The sequence below is a fragment of the Bison bison genome, unplaced genomic scaffold (genome assembly GCF_000754665.1).
Source record: "Bison bison bison isolate TAMUID 2011002044 unplaced genomic scaffold, Bison_UMD1.0 scf7180017864224, whole genome shotgun sequence".
Lineage (NCBI taxonomy): Eukaryota > Metazoa > Chordata > Mammalia > Artiodactyla > Bovidae > Bison > Bison bison.
Genome location: NW_011494796.1, coordinates 4,518,050 through 4,537,383, shown reverse-complemented (window position 1 = coordinate 4,537,383; position 19,334 = coordinate 4,518,050). Strand labels below are relative to the sequence as shown.

The following is a 19,334-nucleotide window of genomic DNA, read 5'->3' as shown; positions in this document are numbered from 1 at the left end:
GGAAAAGGAACCAACACTCTAACTCTTCACGCAGCACCCTGAGGTCAAGGCAGGACGGGGACTCGAGGCCTCGGGGTCACCTCCCCTGTGGGTCACTTTTGCCCTTGATGCTCAGCCGGTGAGACCACCAGCTCCCTCTGAGTGCTTTCCGCCTTACATCAGCATGATTCTACCTCCTTCCTCTACCCCACCCCAGAGGAGGGCAAGACTTCACATGCTTGCTTCTCTTCCTCACCCTCCAGCCCAAACACGGACTCATTCTTGTCAAAGTCACAGGTATATAAATATTTTTCTCAGCCAACGAGTTTCTTTTTAGAGTGCTAGAATGAAGACAGCAGGAGTGGGGAGGGGGGAGAGAGCGAGCGCTGAAGGCAGAAGAAACGGGGACAGGCTGGCCTGCTCTGCTAAGTGTTCCTGCAACAAGGCTGTACTGTCCTTTAACGATGACAGGACCAACCCTGGACAACAGCCTGCCCTGTAACTCGTCTTCCAGGCCCTACTGCCCGGGCCTGAGGTCAAACAAGGGCAAACAGACCCACGTAGGCGTGGACTTCCTCTGCTTCCAAGCTGTCATTTCTTTCTGTGTCACCCTAAATGTCTGTGACTGTCACATGCACGAGGGCTTCCTCGGAGCCGTATCTGCTGGTTTCCTAGGAGCTGATCAGGTCCCTGGGGCCAACAGACCACGCTTTCTGGCTTCCCATTTCCCCCACTCCATTGGCCATGTTCCCTAGGGCACCATCGCCCATCAGCTCAGGTGGGAGGAAGACAAATGTGAAAACTCAAAGACTACAATGGGGGGAGGTTTCCCAAGGCCCACTCATCCCGACCTGTTTCTGAAACAGGGGAGGGAGAGCTCTTGAGAAGCACGAACACACCCAAGTTATGTCACCATCTCCCCCAAACCCCCTGCCTTTTCTCTCTCATTACAGGGAAGACTCATGGAGACAGCAGCAGACCAGAACCCACTCAGGCTCTTTTCAAAATGAGGTGAGTGTGCTAAGGATGGGGAAGCTCTGCCTTTTCTGTGCTTCCAGAGTCATCAGACAGGAACTGGTCCACGAAGGGGAGGGAGAGCTGATGCTGGCCGGGCATAAACAATAGTGGTCATTATCAATGGTGAAATGAGATGATGGATGCAAAGTGCTTTGAACAGCGCCCAGACAGAGGGCGGGCTCTGCTCCTGCAGCTGTACCGATGATGACCAGGATAACTGCTCAGGGGAGTGAAGACAGGTCCTCAAACTTGGCTGTGTGTTCAAATCACCAAAGGAAGTTTAGAAAATTTTGGATGCCTGGATCCCACCAGCAAAAATCCTGATTCAATTGTTATGAGGTGTGGCCTGGACACCTGCATTTCTGGAAGACCTTCAAGGCATTCTCTCTCTTAAACTTTTAATTTTGAAATAACTATAGATGTATATGAGCTGGAAAGAAAATACAGAGGTGGGGTTCTGTGCCTCCATACACACATCCCCCAATGGTATCATAACTACAGTGCAGAATCAAAATCAGGGAGTGAACATGGATGCAACCTGTAGTGGTTCTTCAGATCTCATACATGCACTCTCAGTGTGTAGTTCTGGGAAATTTCTTCACACACGCTGCTACCTATAAACCATAATCACAGCACAATCAGGAAGTCATGGCATCACCAATAGACTACACTTCCATGGCCAACCCCCTACCCCACCCCTTAAACCCTGGCCACCACTGATCTGTCCCCTATCTCTACGTCCTTCCTGGTGGCTCAGATGGTAAGGAGTCTGCCTGCAAGGCAGGAAAGCCAGGTTCAATCTCTCAGTTGGGAAGATCCCTTGGAAAAGGAAATGGCAACCCACTCCAGTTTTCTTGCCTGGAGAATTCCATGGACAGAAGTACAGTCCAGGGCATTACAAAGAGTCAGACACGACTAACACTTTCATCTCTACGTTGCACCATGAATGTTATATAAATGGAATCAGGCAGTATGCATCGTTTTAGGACTGGCTTTTTTTTCCCACTCAGTATCATTCCCGTGGCTGCGTTCATCATCTGTTTATTTATTTATTTTTTTACTGCAGAATAGTATTCCATGGTATGGATGTATCCACTTGTCTAACTATTAACCCACTGAAAGATATCTGGGTAGTTTCAAGCTTTTGGCTGTTACAACCAAAAGCTGCTATAAACATTCATGTACAAGTTTCTATGTAAAAATAAGTTTTTATTTCTCTTGGATAAATGCCCAGGACTACAACCACTGGGTCTGAGTTTAAAAAAAAACTGCCAGATCATTTTCCAGAGCAGCCATACCACTTTACTTTCCCACCAGCAATACATGAGCGACCTGGTTCTTCTGCATCCGGGCCAGTGTTTGGCTGCATGGCCGGCCGTCTGGTGAGTGAACCCTGGGTACCTGAAAACAGTGTTGCCCGGGCTCCTGTTCACTAACTGTGGCGACGTCTGTGGGGCGGAAGGCACTCCCATCGCTGCCTGGTGTCACCCGGCCACCCTCTGCTGGGAGGGGCATGGGAATGGGAAGCCGCTGGGCTGGGGCTCCTTGAGCCACTGGGATGAGGACGAGGAGGCCCAGGCCCGGGCCGCTGTCTGCTGTGCGCTGGCTGAGGGACACGAGCTGGGCTTCACCATGCAGCGGCCAGCAGCTCAGCCAGCCCAACACATCCTGTGTGTGGAAGGGGGTGTAGCGGGCTCCCCACAAGGTCTCCTGGGCCTCTGCCTTTCCCAGCCCATCGCTCAAGGAGCAAGCAGGCTGTTCTTGGGTTTTATGTTCGTATCTGTTGATGGTTCCAGGTCACAGACCTCTAAGTCCCAAGTCCAGATACATGGGAGGTAAAAAGAAAGCCTTGGAACTCACCATGCTGTCATTTCTCAGGTCCTCAGGACCCCAGCCAATCTGCCTTCTTCTTCCCAGCTTTCATAGCCCTTTTATTATTGTCTGTTGAATAATTCTCAAGGTACATTTGGTTGCATTTAAAGGAGAGGAGCAGGGAAAAGCTGAGTTTACATCAGCTCAGGCCAGGACCAAAGCCAGCACTGGCTCCTTGAATCCTCCAAACCATGCTACGGAAGAGGGAAAGTCAGTGCGCCCACTATACAGATGGGGAAGTTGGGGGCATAGGAAGATTAACTGACTCAACCTGTGGCAAAGCTGCCACAGGATTTTCTCCCTGAAAACTTGAATTACAGCTGCAGGCCTGGGCTACACACCTGGGCAGAACCTCGGAGGCCTGAGTCCTAGGGCACAGCATGGGCCCTGCCTTTCCCCTGCGCCGCTTGACAGCCACTGGCTGCACAGATGCCAAGGTACATGGTCTCAGTCAGAGCTCCTCCCTCCTTGGACTGTCACCACCTTCTCTCTGTGACCTCTAGACCAGGCCTGCCTGACCTCTGTCACAGTGGCTTCCCATGGGAGGCTCTGTACCCTGCCCGCTGTGTCCCTGGCTCACCGTCCTCAGCCCCCCACACATCCCCCGTCCTCTGACTACTCTGCAACCTCCTCCCTCAAGGCCCATTCCCACCCTCCTGCCTCCTCTCTGAGGACCCTCAACGTGGCCCTTTTATGGGGCTGACAGTCCTGCACATACGCCACAATAAATAGCCTGCTATGTACAATTCTACTTCCAAACGCGGCATAACTTTGTATTATGATAAGCCTGGTTCCATCACCTACAAGCTCCAGGGCTGTGGTGAGTCGTGTAACCTCTCTGTGTTTCAGCTTCCTCACCTGTAGAATGGAGAGAATGACAGTACTTACCCCACAGGGTGGTGAGGAGGACTGAAAGAACTAATGAATATAAGACACTGAAAACTAGCCTGTATAATAAACCTGTGAGAGGGGCTACTGTTCAACATGGGTGTGTCTCTGCTGCCAGTTCTGCCTTGGGGTCTGGGCACCGCCCAGATCCTGGCCTAGTGTGTCCTTTATGTTGTGCGGGGGTCAGGATCAACAAGGGGAGGGTTTGATATGAGCTCAGAGATTAGCTCAACTCTCCTCATCCTCCAAGAATCTCTCCTTCAATCCCCAGGCTGCAAAGAACCAGCTCTGTGCAAATACCCCAGTGGCAGGAAATCAACACTGCTAGAGAACTCGAATTTGATGAGCTTTCTTTCTTCGTTGGGTTGAAGCCGCTCTCTGTGTGTCTTGAGCATGCTGGTTTTACCCTGATCTCAGGGGCTGTGCAGAGACCCCTGGTGCCCAGCAGCCTCTAAGGTGCCCCCAAGTGCTTGTGTTCGCCAGCCCTACTCTTCAACACAGAGACACTCAGTTCCTCCAGCTGTTCCCTTCATCATCCCCTTCCCTTTCACATGGGCATAATCCTGCCTCCTGTGGTCTTTTTTAAAACAGACTTCCCAATACTGAATGCAAGACTCCTGATGCCACTTAACCTCTGAAGGGCAGAGCAGAGCCATCACTGCCTTCTTCATTTCTGGAGATGTGAGGCTCCTGTTAACGGGGCCTAAGAATGCATGTGTTTTAATGAGTATGCAGCTAACCATGAAAGTGAAAGTGAAATTGCTCAGTCGTGTCCGACTCTTTGTGACCCCATGGACTGTAGCCTACGAGGTTCCTCCATCCATGGAATTTTCCAGGCAAGAGTACTGGAGTGGGTTGCCATTTCCTTCTCCAGGGGATCTTCCCGACCCAGGGATCGAACCTGGGTCTCCCACATTGCAAGTAGATGGTTTTACCATCTGAGCCACCAGGGAAGCTCACCAGCTAATGGTAACCCCTTACATATAGGAAATCAGTTTCATCTCTTGTGCCAATCTTACTCTATGGGCTGCTGCAGAGTTAGGGAGGATTATGAGTTGGAACTCAGTGGAAAATGGTCCTGGGATCAATTAGTAATGTCTGTCAATGGAGTACAATGCAGAAGCAGAGACACACGTGTTTGCTGGCAGGGGCTGAAATCTTTTTACACACGCTGCCATTAAGCCATGTTTCCACCATCCTGTGCATTACATCTGCTTCATCTGGGGCTTAACTCATATTAAATACCATCTGGAAAGCTGCAAGGCATATGGTTAGTGCACAGATTTCAACACTGACAAAGGGCTTACAGCCTGACTCTGCCACTCACCAGTGGACTGTCCGTGGACCTCTCTATAAAATGCAAATAATAACACCATAAGATCGGAGGTGAAAATGAAATGCAATCATGAATTGCAGCATTTGGCCCACTTTTTTAGGTGGTCAAGAACTTCATATTTTCTGAATGTTTGCACACCATTCTCCCTCCTGTCTTTGTGCCATCTCAATGTCTGATGGGCATGCGTCCTCTCTCCACATGCATGCAGCTCATGGTAGAAATGTTAAATCAGTGAGCCCCCCTGCAGCCAGAAGCCTCTCCACAGGTAGATATTTCTCTTCTAATAATGATGCTTTGAGTCAAGTTCAAGTTATAAGTTCATTTAACTGCAGCAGTATCCAGCCCATGGTTCCACATATTTCCCATCAAGAGTGCTAAGAGTTTTGCAGAAACCTGGGTGAAATTTACATTTTACATTCTCTGCTTCTGCAGGATCTGTTGGGGATGACTTGTCTGGAGGTTCTCGGCTGACTTCCAGGATTGCCTCTTTTAAACCTGAGCGCTCACAAATGACGTTTGATGAGTCATTCTGGAATCTTTCCTCCAAACAATATTAATATCCCAAGTCTAAAATGTATGCCATTTGTCTCGTTCCCTTCTTCCATGACAGCATTTACCTATTTTAGTCTTTAGCACCCCTGCTTTCCCTCATTGCCGGTGCTCTCATTTGCAAGCAAGTCTCCTCAGCCTGAGCCAAGAAAGCCTGAATCACGCGAAGCACCTTCACCTCCTCCATTATTGGCCGGTGATCTCTCTCATCTCCTCCATTATCTGGTCTTCAGCTCCTACTTGGAGAAGGCAATGGCACCCCACTCCAGCACTCTTGCCTGGAAAATCCCACGGACAGAGGAGCCTGGTAGGCTGCAGTCCATGGGGTTGCTAAGAGCCCGACACGACTGAGTGACTTCACTTTCACTTTTCACTTTGATGCATTGGAGAAGGAGATGGCAACCCACTCCAGTGTTCTTGCCTGGAGAATCCCAGGGACGGGGAAGCCTGGTGGGCTGCCATCTATGAGGTCCCACAGAGTCGGACACGACTGAAGCGACTTGGCAGCAGTAGCAGCAGCAGCAGGTCCTACTGGTACAACATGTAGTGTACAAGCTCATGAACACTGGGTGGGACTCTCTGGGCAGTTCTGTCATGATGAGCATGCCCAGTGATAAAGGCAACTGAGTTACCAAAGCCAGTGTCCCTCAGGGTGTGGCTCTTCAAAAGACACCATGCCCTTGGCCTTCAAAAGGGGTATCTTTACAGCCCTCTGCAAATATGCCAGTTTGGAAGTAGGATCGCTTTGGGGAACTTTTTAACTTTCTTTCCACTTTGGTAACCAGCCCCCATTGTTTTCTCTCCTGGGACATTTTTCACAAGGAAACAATTTTTGTAATCACCTGGCAGGAGTTGTTATATGCACAACAAAGACCAGAGAATAAGAAGTTCTGAAGACCAGCGCCAGACGTTGCTAAGCTTAAACCCCCAGGGCAGATGGGCTTCTAGGCCCATGTGATTCAACTCATGTTGCAGCTAGAAGTGAGCAAGGGCCTGGATTTCAGGGCTTACTCTAAACTCTCATATTCCAGGCATTTACACATAGCATTTGGGGGCTGCACTTGTCTTCTAGACTTTGGATAATATGAGCAAATGTGGAAAGAGAAAATAACATCTTTGATATTAGATACAAAAAACAATTAAGAGGCTGACTTGTCCACTGCGTGATTCTACCAACAGGGCAACGCCAGGATGGACTCTGCACATGCAGGTCACTGGCAGCGAGGTTGGGAAGAAGCCATGCTTAGGAAAAGCACTGACTCTCCCACAACGGCTACTGCCTCCAAACTGAGAACAGAAACTGAAAGGGGGACTGGAGGGGGAAAGACAGGAACGCCAGCATCTCAAGGCCTCAGGTCAAGGACTTCTGCTGCCCTTTGGGGATGTCAAAGACCACCGTGTCGGAGGCTTTTCGGGAGCATCTGACATTTTTGCTCAGTGTTTCAGTCCTGTTGCTTTTTTCCATCGTCTTCACGGAAATATCTCATCTCACCCAAACCAAATTCCGCTTGATCAGCATGTTCCTAAACAGGTCCATTGACATCCACGAGCTTGACATTCTGGTGTTTAGCCCAAAATTTATCAGATTTTATGATACATCACATTAAATCTTTACACTACAGTGGGGTCGGAGAAGGCAATGGCACCCCACTCCAGTACTCTTGCCTGGAAAATCCCATGGACGGAGGAGCCTGGTAGGCTGCAGTCCATGGGGTCGCGAAGAGTCGGACCTGACTGAACGTCTTCACTTTCACTTTTCACTTTCACGCATTGGAGAAGGAAATGGCAACCCACTCCAGTGTTCTTCCCTGGAGAATCTCAGGGATGGGGGAGCCTGGTGGGCTGCTGTCTATGGGGTCGCAAGAGTCGGACATGACTGAAGCGACTTAGCAGCAGCAGAGTGGGGTCACTTTTAACAAGTACGATGTACCAACCATGACAAGGAAAGCTGGTCTCTAAGCTACAGAGGAAGCTGAATGGAAACCCAGCATCAACTCTGGAAGCCTGGTAAAGACCTGTTGGAGGCTGCTGGCATCACAAGAATGGTAAATGAAGCACAGGTAAAATGGGACCATGGAAAAGATTCCAAAGTCAAGGCAATAAAGCTGTTCTAAAAACTCCCCCGTAGACCAAAATTTTAAAAATGAAAAAAAAAAAAAAGTGTTTTTTTCCCTTCAGCTCCATATAAAGAGCTGTATGTTTGTATACACACACACACACACACACACACACTCACACACACACACACACACACAAAGGTACAATATATAGCTAGGAGCGAGCACTGCTCTGAGATGGGGTCTCAAAGTATCACATGCAAAGAAATCACCCAGCTGGGCTTGGACCCTGCATTCCTAACAGGTTCCCAGGTGACAGGATGCTACTGCTCCTGGGACCACTCTCTGAAGACCAAGGCGGGGTGCAGCTGGAGCGAGTGTGTTTCTCCCTCTGTGCCTGGTGCAGCTCCATCCCCGGGGCTGCCTTGCTCTTCCTCACCAGATTCCGAACGGGGCATTGGAAAGGGGTGCTCCAGGTGGCAGCTGCAAAGTCAGTAAGAACAGACCAGGCTGGGGTGGGGTGAGGCTGGGGGGCAGGGAAAGAGATGGGTCCTGGGAGCCTGCTCTGTGGAGTCAGCCAAGCTCCACGTGGGCCAGGCAGCTGGCCGCCAGCACCTCTGTCTGCACGGTAGCTCTCTCCCTTGGCCGAAGCAGTTTCCGCCCCTCCCTGGCGGAAGCAGACCACAGGTCACAGAAATTCATCCCGGGGCTCCCCCCAGCACAGACGACTGACACAGTCAACCTCAGGCTGGTTAGGCGTTCTTTACCCAGGAAGCACGTGTTCCTGCCTGGAAGGCGCCTCTGACCGAAAACCAAACCGCCTGAGCAGTTATCAGCGGGCGAGCCAGCGTCCTCAGTGTGTCTGAAGCTGCCCTGTGGCAGGCGTCCTGCTGGGCCCGGCAGGCCCCTGGTGTGAGAGACAATTTAACAAGTCTGACTTGGAAAGCCACCACTGTTTCTCTGACCCCTTCTCATTAACAACCTACCTGGTTATGGGCTGCGGAAGCCGGGGCCCTTGTAGAGGTGCAGGTTCACCCCCAATAACACCTCAGTCCCCCAAGTCACAGGGCCCAGCTTCTCGAGGGGCTGTCTGCCCACCTCAGCCACAGCCTCTCAGGGGACTCCGACGACCCAAAGATTTTTCCCGGCTCAGTTCAGAACTGACCAAGGAGCCTTCTTCTCGTTCTCTTTTTGCTCCTGATGATAGTGAGTCACCAGGCTCACTTCACAGCGGCCCCTTCAAACACCACAGAAACGCGGCTGTGACTAAGACCAGGCCTTTGTCAGGCATCCAGTGACCCTGGGGAGTGTTACAATCTTCCACATTCTATATCCTTCCACTTATTCATATTTTCTCTGAGAGGCCATCCCCAGATCCTCACACAGGCCCCTGACAACCAGTGCTCTGTTCTGAAATCAGGAACAAGATCCATGATTTCCAGCTCCCTGGCCCCTTCAAGCTCCTCTGCTGGTCCTGTCTGCCGCTGCCATCATCTGGCAAAACCACCTCCAGGCTAGCTGGGAGCGTGCCCTCGGTGCCTAAAGCTGGACAAGGAGATCAGGGCCTTTTCCCAGAACCACCGTTGACTGGGCTGGTGGCAAAGTTCCCTGGGATGGAGAGAACGTGCAGCTGCCCTCAGGCCTTTGGAATTTTCCATCAGCAGCGGGCCGTGGATGAACAAGGATTTCAGGCATGAAACCAAATACCTTGGGAGAATGCGGGCATGTGTGAGCCACAACAAAACACCACAAGCTGTGTGGCTTATCGACAACAGAAACTTCTTTCTCACAGTAGTAGACGCTGGAAGCCCAAGGTCAGGGGCCAGCACAGTGGGGTCCTGGGGGCCCTTTCCTGGGTCGCAGAGGCTGCTTTCTTGTTTTCTTACACGGCAGAAAGAGAGCTAGCCAGCTCTCTGGCTTCTTCTTTGAAGGGCACCAATCCTATTCGTGTGGGCTCTACCCTCTTGAGCTAATTACTGCTCAGGGGCCCCACCTCCACGTACCATCACCATAGGGGTGAGATCTCAACATAGGAGTTTGGGGGACACAAACACTCCGTCTGTAACAGAGTACTCCTCCGTCCGTGGAGAAGTTTGCATGCTAGAACGCCCCACCACCTCCCACAGTGCTTACACGACCCTGGTTAGGTAAGCAACAGGGGTCTTTCCCAGCAAATGTGTGTAAGCCCAGAACCAGAAGAGCCACTTGGGGAGCACGTGGCCTCAGCATGCGATCGATTCAGCTGTATGAAAGGCACCACACTGGGCCTGAGGCTCTGGTCTGAGTCTCTGCTTGGTCACTTGGAGCCCTGGAAAGGGAAGCTGTCTGCAAAATGAGGCTGAGATGATTTTGGACATCCCTTCCAGCTCCGAGAACCATGAGAAAAGCCACTTACGGGGAGCTGCCAGAAGCTCTGCTGTTTCTAACGAGAAAATTGGATCTCATCTAATTCCTGGGATAGTCTGTAATGTAAGGAAGTTCTGAGGGGATTTCAAAATTTGGTTCTTCAGCCAAACCCAATTCACACCTCACATCCCCCTTCCTGCCCCGCCATCTTCTCAAACACTGTCTCAGATGACATGATTTCAGGTAAGGAAATCCACCAACAATTAAACACAAAGAAATCCTGGGGTGGAGACAAACACTCCCACATCTTGTGTAACCTTCCCTATCAGAGTAACGGAACTCTGGGAGCAGCAGACGCCCAGATCCAGCTGGATTTCCCATCATGGCGATAACATCCAGCCAATAGCTACTCGGCCTAGCCACTCAGGATGCAGGTGGGAACACATGTGTCTGCTCGCTGAAGAGCTTTTGATGGCTTTCCCTTTGTCTTCCCTCCCAGGCCTGGCCTGGGCAGATCTGGCAAAGCTGCAATCAAGGTCCTCTTAAGAACAGTGGCTCTGGGCGTTCCAGTCAAGTGGAAGAAGGGTTCTCTCCTCACATTCAATCCAAGGCAAGGGTAAGACTCCAGTGGAAACAATGATAACTTCCCTGCAACTCTTCCTAATGCCGGGCAATAAGAAATCACTCCCTAAGGCAGAGAAGTCATTTAAACGGGGCCCCAGAGACAAAGTTCCTTGCTGCGCTGGACCCTGTACCTCCCATTCAAAACCATCCATCTGGGAAGGGCCCAAAGGAAATTCTGCTTTTTTTTTCAGTTTGGGGTGGGGAAAGGAGGGGAAGGAAAGCCAGAGCTGTTAGGAAGGAGTCACTCAGGGCAACATGGAGCAGGGCTGAGAACTGCTGTGCTTGGTGCAGACCCCACGGTGGCTGCCCCACAACTCTCCAGAAGCCACAAGTCATTCTAGCTCATCCAAGACACCAGGGGAAGGCTGGCTTGTAAATTAATGTCAAAGAGCTTAGAATTTTCAGTGGCACATTTTTAAAAATAGTAAGAAAAGTAAATGAGGTTTGATATGACTCTGGAATTTGGATAAGACAGCCGAGTCAAGGATGCTCGTACAGCAACTTTAATCCAGGGGCCAAGCGCTGAGGAAATGGTACTTAGAAATCTCTCCAAGCACCTCCGTGTGAATCCTGAGAGCCCTGAACACCACTGGCACCACCAGTTAAGGTTCCTTCTAGGACAGGAGGCTGCAGGAAGCTATAGCAGCCAAGTAGGGATGGAGGGTGAGACCCAGGGATTCAGGGAGAAATCCCTCTGAAAACCTCAAGTGGGACTTGCCCTGGGAATAGAACCAGCCATTCCTGCAGAACTCCTGGGAGCCACCTTTTCTGTTCTGCAAGAAAGGCTGACCGACACATGAACACAGCCGTCCCGAATTCCAACTAGAACAAAAGCACACTTGTCCTCCTCCTGGGATTTCTAAACAGTTATCACATTTGCAAAAATCCTCTCTCCACTACACCTTCCATGTGAGGTCCGTGCTTTGCCCGCTGAGTTGAGCACCCAGGCCGAGGACTCGGCAGGCTGCCTGGCCATCCTTGGGGGCTACCTGCCTGCTCATATCCCCCCACTGCCATGTGCATGGCCCGGACCCCCTGCTCTGCACCGGCAGTTTGCTCCCCTCTTCACGCATCTGGATGATGGCTTTCCTTCCTGCCTGTTCTGGGACAGAGACAATTCCTTTCAGTTTGAATTGTGTCGACTCCAGTTTTGAGAACAGTTCTCCTGGAACAGGTGTCCCCTCCCCTTTCCTCAGCTCCCTCGGCAGCCAACCACCCTCTGCCCATAAACCACCATCCTTGGGAACTGAACACAGTCTGCTTCCATGCTGCACCTCAGCAAGTGTGTCCCCAGGCCCACGACAACAGCACACCCTTCCTCATCTGCTGCCCTGAACTCATTTGTGCAGAGTCACATTCTAGCTGGAAACATCCAGAGTGCCTGGCTCTAGCTTTTCACCCGTGTCCTTACTGGAGGCCAGCAAGCTTCACCGGGACCTGCCTGGGCCATAGGTCCATTTCTTACCTCAGGCAGGTGGCCCCCCACCTGGCCTCTGTCTCCGCTGGACTGAGCAGGGGAGCAGAGTCCCCCCTCTGGGTGACATCAGCCAGGGCAGGGCTTCCGCCAGCTGCAGGGGGTGAGGGGTGCTTGTGTGGATCTGGGGACCCAGTTGTGCACTCATGCACTGATGGGCCGGGGTCCCTCTAGGACTGACTGTGTGTCTGCAGGCACACAAGTGTCATCAAACACAGCTCCTGATCACCAGGGTCTCCAGGTGGGAGCGTCAGGCCCCTGTGGGCTGCCTGTCCCCCTCCTTCTGCTCTTTCCTTCCATTTCCAGGTCTCCCTGGAGGTGTCAGCTGCAATAAGACAGGACCTCCCCTGACTGCGGTGGCTTCTTTCAGGAGGGCTGGGCCTTTCCTCACCTGACTCGCCAGCGATAAACACGACTACTGGGCTTCCCTGGTGGCTCAAGTGGTGAAGAAACTGCCTGCAATGCAGGAGCCACAGGCGATGCAGGTTCGATCCCTGGATCAGGAAGATCCCCTGGAGGAGGAAATGGCAACCCACCCCAGTATTCTTGCCTGGAGAATCCCAGGGACAGAGGAGCATGGTGGGCTACAGTCCACAGGGTCACAAAGAGTCAGACATGACTGAAGTCACTTAGCACGCACGCACCTGGTGCAAGGCTAGGAAAGTAGCAAAAAAGCATGGAATTCAGGGTGACCTCGTGAGGGGTGAGCTGGAGCCAGGAGCACATCCAGCACCATGGCTCAATGCTGAGGGTGACCTGGGGGGACAGGGCCAGGGAGCGAGAGATGGAGCAGGCAGGTGGATGAGGCCAGAAGGAACGATACAGGGTCTCAGACGTCCGGCCGGCAGCAGCCCCGCCCTGGTGCACCTGGTGTCTCCTGGAGAGCTTTCCAGGCGTCCATCCCCAAGAGCGGGTGGTTTAACTGATCAGGCCTGTTAACACTTGGCCATGGGCACTTCCAAGAGCCTCGGGGGCTCCTCTCCTGCAGCACAGCCCGTACGTCACCTCTGCTGGGTTCCCAAGTTCCCATGAAGGCAGAGATTTTCAGAGGCCACAGGCAGAGCCAGCTGACCAGAGCAGAGGTAGATTCCAGAATGGAAAGGCCCAAGAAAGGGCATCTGGAAGTCAGGAAAGATCCCAGAAACAGCAGGTGGGGAGAGGCCCGGCCCGCAACAGCTTGCACGTGGGCCATGACTCTCGGGCCCGTCTGGAGCACCTTCTTCAGATTTCTGCGAGTTGGAGGGGTCACGTGGTTTGGTCTGATTCTCTAGGCAGGCGTTGATGTGGCTCAGGCTTATCTAACAGAGCCTCCTAAATCCGACAGAAGCAGAGATTTATTTTCTGCAAGGGAAACTCTGTTTTTCTGAGTGGGTAGCCAGGTAAGCCGTGAGTAGAGTCCTTCTCTTCTCTCCCCACCCCACCTGGAAGCCCTGTTTAGACACTTCCCAGGTGCTGTCTTACCCAATTGTCTGCACACTGCATGCATGGTTCCTGGGTTTCCCCAGCCCCTAAATGACCAGCTGAGACTTGAGTCTGTGCCCTCCCAGCCTCCAACCGCACTAGGAAGCATTCTGCTCAATCAAATGTCTCCCCTGGGCCTTATCATGCCACATCAGACCGACCCCCCAAACAAAAGGCACTCTAACCAATTTTCATGGAAATATTTTCTTTCTAACACTAAAAGTTCCAAATCATAGTAAACAACAGCCTTTAAAAATAATGTTATACTAACATCACTACCAATGCTCCCCTTGATTATCAAGGTATCACTTGATTTTTAAAAAAATTTTTCTCATTGGCAGTCAGCATGCATATGAGCTTCTGAAGAGAGTTCTTCCCATGAGCAATCAGGGCTGCATTTGGCCTCAAAGAAACGAATGCTTGGAGCTCTCTCTCTTTCTCTCTAAAGTCAAATAGTGATGAACAACTTGGACACTGAGGTTCACAGCAAGGCATCCTGGTTCCTTAAGGGAAAGACCTGGGCAGAGCTGTCCCAGCTGGGCGGTCTGCTCCATGTCACTGATTCTGTCACAACCAACAGCTGGAAACATGGCCCTCTAAAGTGTCTATCACAGACACCCTCTCGTGCTCAAGACCATCGCTTTCTCATGGTCACCGCAGGCTCAAGGCGGCACAAAACCAGCTTCATTTTCAGCTGGGTTTCTCAAGCTACCACAAGACAGGGAGACAACTGCCTTCCAAAGCTCGCACAAGGCAAACCAAAAGATGGGGGTAGCTGCCTATCATGGGCAAGAAGGCATCTAAGGTCATGTTGTTAGTTGTTCAGTCATCTCCGACTCTCTGCGACCCCATGGGCTGCAGCATGCCAGGCTTCCCTGTTCCTCACCATCTCCCACAGCTTGCTCAGACTCATGTCCATTGAGTCGGTAATGCCATCCAACCATCTCCTCCTCTGTTGCCCACTTCTCCTCCTGCCCTCAATATTTCCCAGCATCAGGGTCTTTTCCAGTGAGTTCGCTCTTTGCATCAGGTCATTAAAAAGCCCCAAAGCTGCCATCAGAAGAGCGGCGGACAGACCCAGCTCATCCTCCAGGAAGGAACACAGGACAGCCCCTTCCCAGGGTGCCCCCACGACTGCCATCAGGAGATGCAGATCCTTTACCTTCTGTCTGAAGCCATGGCCGGAGTCTTTTCTGCCCTACCTCTTCACCAGGGCAGATCACCAGAAAACTGCCAGTCTCCCCGACAGCACTTGAGTTTCCTAGGGAAACCCCTCTCGAGGACACACTGGCTTCCTTCAGGCAGCTGTACCATGCCATTTTTGCCTTTTCTGCATTGGCTGCTGGCAAACTGAAGGTACCTTGGTTCTTTGACTATATAGCAAGCTCTCTTCTTTATAACATACATTTCTATAATTTGAATTCTTATTTTAATGGCCCTGTTGCATGAGTATATTATCATATGTGTGTGCGTGCTAAGTCGCTTCAGTCCTGTCTAACTCTCTGTGACCCATGGACTGTAACCTGCCAGGCTCCTCTGTCCATGGAATTTTCTAGGCAAAAATACTGGAGTGGGTTGCCATGCCCTCCTCCAGGGGATCTTCCAGACCCAGGGATCGAACCCGAGTCTCCTACCTTCCAGGTGAATTCTTCAACACTGAGCCACCTGGGACGTCCATATTATCATACAAGTGATCCCATATCATTTTAGGTAGAGACTAGAAATTGTCTCTAAAGTACCACTAGTTTCCTAATCTATAAAGTAAAAGCTAGTAAAACTGCTTCATAGGATGGATTCAATAACACAGTGAATACACAGCATGTAACAGTACCTGGTACACAGTAGGTGCTCTATGAGATCTGACGTGATTTAAACATCATTACTTCATTGTTAATTTATGTCCAAAGCAGCATTATTGATGTTACCAAGTCAAAAGTCTTTCATTTAATCTATAGTTTAGAACTTACTTTACTGCAAATTGGATTGGAGCCAGAATCAAAGCACCAAATGAATTATTTTTGAACTACAATAATTGAAATAAAACCATGCATACAAGAGAGGGAGAAAAAGGCCAGCACTACAATGAGTTAAATATTAAAACTGAGCCTTACATTTAGCTTTGTGGTTTTTGAAAGCCAAGGCAAAAATGAAATCATATTAACTTGTGTGACACTCATCAGCTGATAAATGGCCTGTGTGGCTCCTATCGAAAGTGACTTTTCCCCTAACACTGGCATCTGAGGGTAAGTGTTCACACCGCTCCTCACAGGAGTTACACTGGGTACGAGCAGAAGGGCCACGTCCATGCGTGCCTGCGTGCAAAGGCACACACATTCATCCTTCAGAAGAGATGCTTCACTTTTCAGTATTAAATGATTAGGGCCTGGTGGGTGAGCTCTCTGGAGATTTCCCACGGGTACACAGAGGGGTGTTCTTTGTTGATTTCTAAAACTCTCACCAAGAAATTTTGTTAGAGAGCACAGACCAGTGGATCAGATCACTGAGAATACCATCCATCCTATGTCAGTTTACACACATTTAAGAAACACGGAGTTAAATTATTCCTCTCCATCCCAAAGAATGGACCAGTTTCCAGGTTCGTATCTGTAAAACATCCTGTCCAGTGGCTTTCCTGAAAGTGCAGGCTGGCCTCCACCTTCCCACTCCACACAGCCGCCCCGACTCCTCTGAGCTGGATGACCAGAGGAGTCCGTGGACAGGGAGGCTGACTTCATCCACGGAGGATCTGCTTCTCAATGCTTGCGAATAATCAGAGACAACAGACTCCTCTGGGAAAACCACGATCGCCCAAGCAGGGGCAGGACCAGATGCTAGCAGGATTTACTGGCTTTGATGAACAATAAGGTGTTTGTTTTTGCAGGTAATTAGAGTTCAGTAGCAAGCTATAAAGAGTTCTCCGAGAATTCTAAACAGACTGTAGCTAAAGGCTATTGGATTATGACTGGATCTAATCAGTCATCTGCAGACCTCCTGAGTTAAAATGCCAGTATTTGATAAAGCACAAGCACACAGACCACCAGGGAGAAACGGTGCTCTGTGCTCTTAACGTCCAAGGAGAAAAGGCGGCCCACGTGTGCGCACGTGTGGGGGTGGCTCTTGCCATGGCATGCAGGAGTTCACACAAATACATCTCTTCAAAGGTTCACACACGCTGTGTGTTGGGAAATGCTTCAATAACTCCACACTCTCACTACTGTTAGGGAGTGGGTTCCCAGGTACTATGAAGGACTGGGTGGGCATTTGACAGAGAGAAGTGGTTTGCAAAACCATACGCATTTGCACTTTTCTTTCAGCACCCACTACTGAATGTGGGGCTTTTTTTTTTTTTTCTTAACAAATCTGAGATATGAATACAAATTTGATTACAATTAGTTTAAAAAGTTAGTTTCTAGTAGTGTAGACAAAAGAGGATGAGCAAAGCGCTGTCACCGATATTTTTAAAATACTGTCAATTGAGGTTTGACAGAAAACAACAAAATTATATAAAGCAATTATCCTTCAATAAAAAATAAATTAAAAATTACTGTCAAGATGAAATAAATGTGTGCTTAGAGAAAACTGCTCATCTTGCTTGTCTTGGCCAAGAACTTGTTATTTTCTCCTTAATACCAGAAAATACGCCTAAGATTATTTTCATTTACTCACATCATGATAACCAAGAGGGACAGAAAAGTGAACAACAAACCCACCCACAGGAGTGAAAAAAATTAAAATGAGACCAGATAAATGAAACAAAGTAAAAAAAAAAAAAAAAGCCCCAGATATGGCTAAGACTAGGGGACAACAACTGCTTTTGTACTCCTTACCCATAGCCTCTACTCTTGAGAAGCTTGAGTTCACATTTAGGATTCTAGGCATCTTACTATCTAGGGCACTAGGAAAACTTGACAATATATATATTTTCTCCGAGAACTAGATTTCCATTTAATTTTGTTCTCTTCAGTCCAATATAAATTTTCCCATTGTTTTGCATGTTTTGGACTCCTCAATTTATTTATTTAAACTTCTCAAGCAGTCACCTCACAATCTTTCCTTCAGAGAAACATGAAACAGCTACTCCAGGAGGAAGAGAAAACCCTTGGGCCGCAGGTTGAGAGTCAGCTGGCCTCCTGCCCCGGAGGCTCCCTGCAGGTGATCTCAGCCTTGGACCAGCCACTCAACCCCCAGGCCTGCTGTCTCCTCGTCTGAAACGCCAGCAGGCAGCCTCAGATTCTGTCCACACTTTGGGCTCTAGGGTTCTGTAGTTCTTTCTTCCTTAAGGGGAGAACTGCCAATGGACAAAGGATGTAGCTGATGATTCTTTAAACTAAGACACTGACATTCTACTTTCAGAAAGTTGGACTTTGAAACTGGCTGAAGGAAAAAAAATTCAACGGCAGGAAGATAATCCCACTATCTGAATATATTTAGAGTGAATCAAAATCGTGCTGATCTGGGGAAGGGGATGCAACTCATGACATCACTCTGAGAAAAACCTCTTCCCTTTACAGAGTGTGCTTTAAGAATAGACCAACCTCAAATGAGCATTTCCACTTTCAGAGACAGTCTGTTCAGTGATCTCCTGGATTCCCTGAAGGGCTGGGACTCGGGCTTGCCTAGGTCCCTACTCGAGAGGAAGCAAAGGCGCCCAGCAGTACTGTTTTAGAACTTCCAGAATCTGAGTGAAAAGAATATGTATTCAGAAAAGCATTTAAAGAGGCAGAACAATCCAGAGTCTGATACTTACTTGTGGCCCAGCTCATGAGCGATGGTAAAGGCCAAATTGAGGCCATTGTCTTCGGCAAGCACACATTTCCTCTTAGCACTGCACACACCTCCTAAGTAAGCAATTCCTGCAGCAGAGACACAAAACACATCCTCTTCAGAACATGCGAGGTCCTGACCTCGCAGGGCAAATCCACGCGGTCAGCATCACACACCATCGAGAAGGGCAAGCAGGGGCGAGGATGACCACGGGACTGGGCCTGTATCTCCAGAGCTCATGGAGACTGGCTGGTCAGTGTGGGATGCTTCTGTATTTGTCTAATGATAACAATAACCACCACAAGCATCTCTCAAGCATTTAACATGAGTCAGGCTGAGCAGCTGGCACATCTTATCTAACAAAGTCCTCATTAGCCAGGATGGAGGCAACAGGGAAACCGCGGTTCAGAGAGGAAAGGTAACTTTCCCAAGGTCCCCTGGACTGGCACCTGGAGCTGGAGGCTGAGGCAGCCAACTTCAGCATCCAGGGCTGGGGCCAGGCGAGGCCAGCAAGGCGAGGTGCCCAGCGTGCAAGGTTCAAGGAGAGGACCCCGAGGGGGTGAGCAGGCTCCTTCAGACTCCGTGCCCTGGGCCTCCACATCCCTCGCCCCAGGCCCAGCCCCGCCAGGGTTAACGCTCTCAAGGGGTGAGCCAGACCAGGGCCAGGGCTCACTCAGAGCAGGCCAAGGACAGCGGGAAGGTTCAGGAAAATGTCTCAGGAGCCCCTCAAAGGGGGAGACCGGGTCCTGGGAGGAGTGAAAGACACTGGAAGAGTAAGGGCCTGGAGGCCATCTGGAAAGACGGACCCCGCGGTCCAATGGCTCATCCCTGCACGCACGTGAGGGACCCCAGGACCTTCCCTGAGAGGGGAAGACTGAGGCAGCGCAACTAGGGGAACCAGACTCAGGAGAACACTGTGAGCAAGGGGCTGAGGAGAGAGGATGGGAGGGGGTGGGCTGTGGGGGTG

At 50.3% G+C, this 19,334-nt stretch overlaps 1 protein-coding gene across 1 annotated transcript in view; it reads right to left on the bottom strand.

Annotated features, from left to right (window-relative positions):
- The window catches only part of ADAMTS17 (ADAM metallopeptidase with thrombospondin type 1 motif, 17), a 409,319-nt gene that overhangs the window by 218,400 nt on the left and 171,585 nt on the right, over positions 1-19,334 (bottom strand). The window contains exon 8 of the mRNA XM_010845854.1: positions 18,351-18,456. Within this exon, the coding sequence (XP_010844156.1) occupies positions 18,351-18,456 (106 nt within the window). The remainder of the gene's footprint in view (positions 1-18,350; positions 18,457-19,334) is intronic.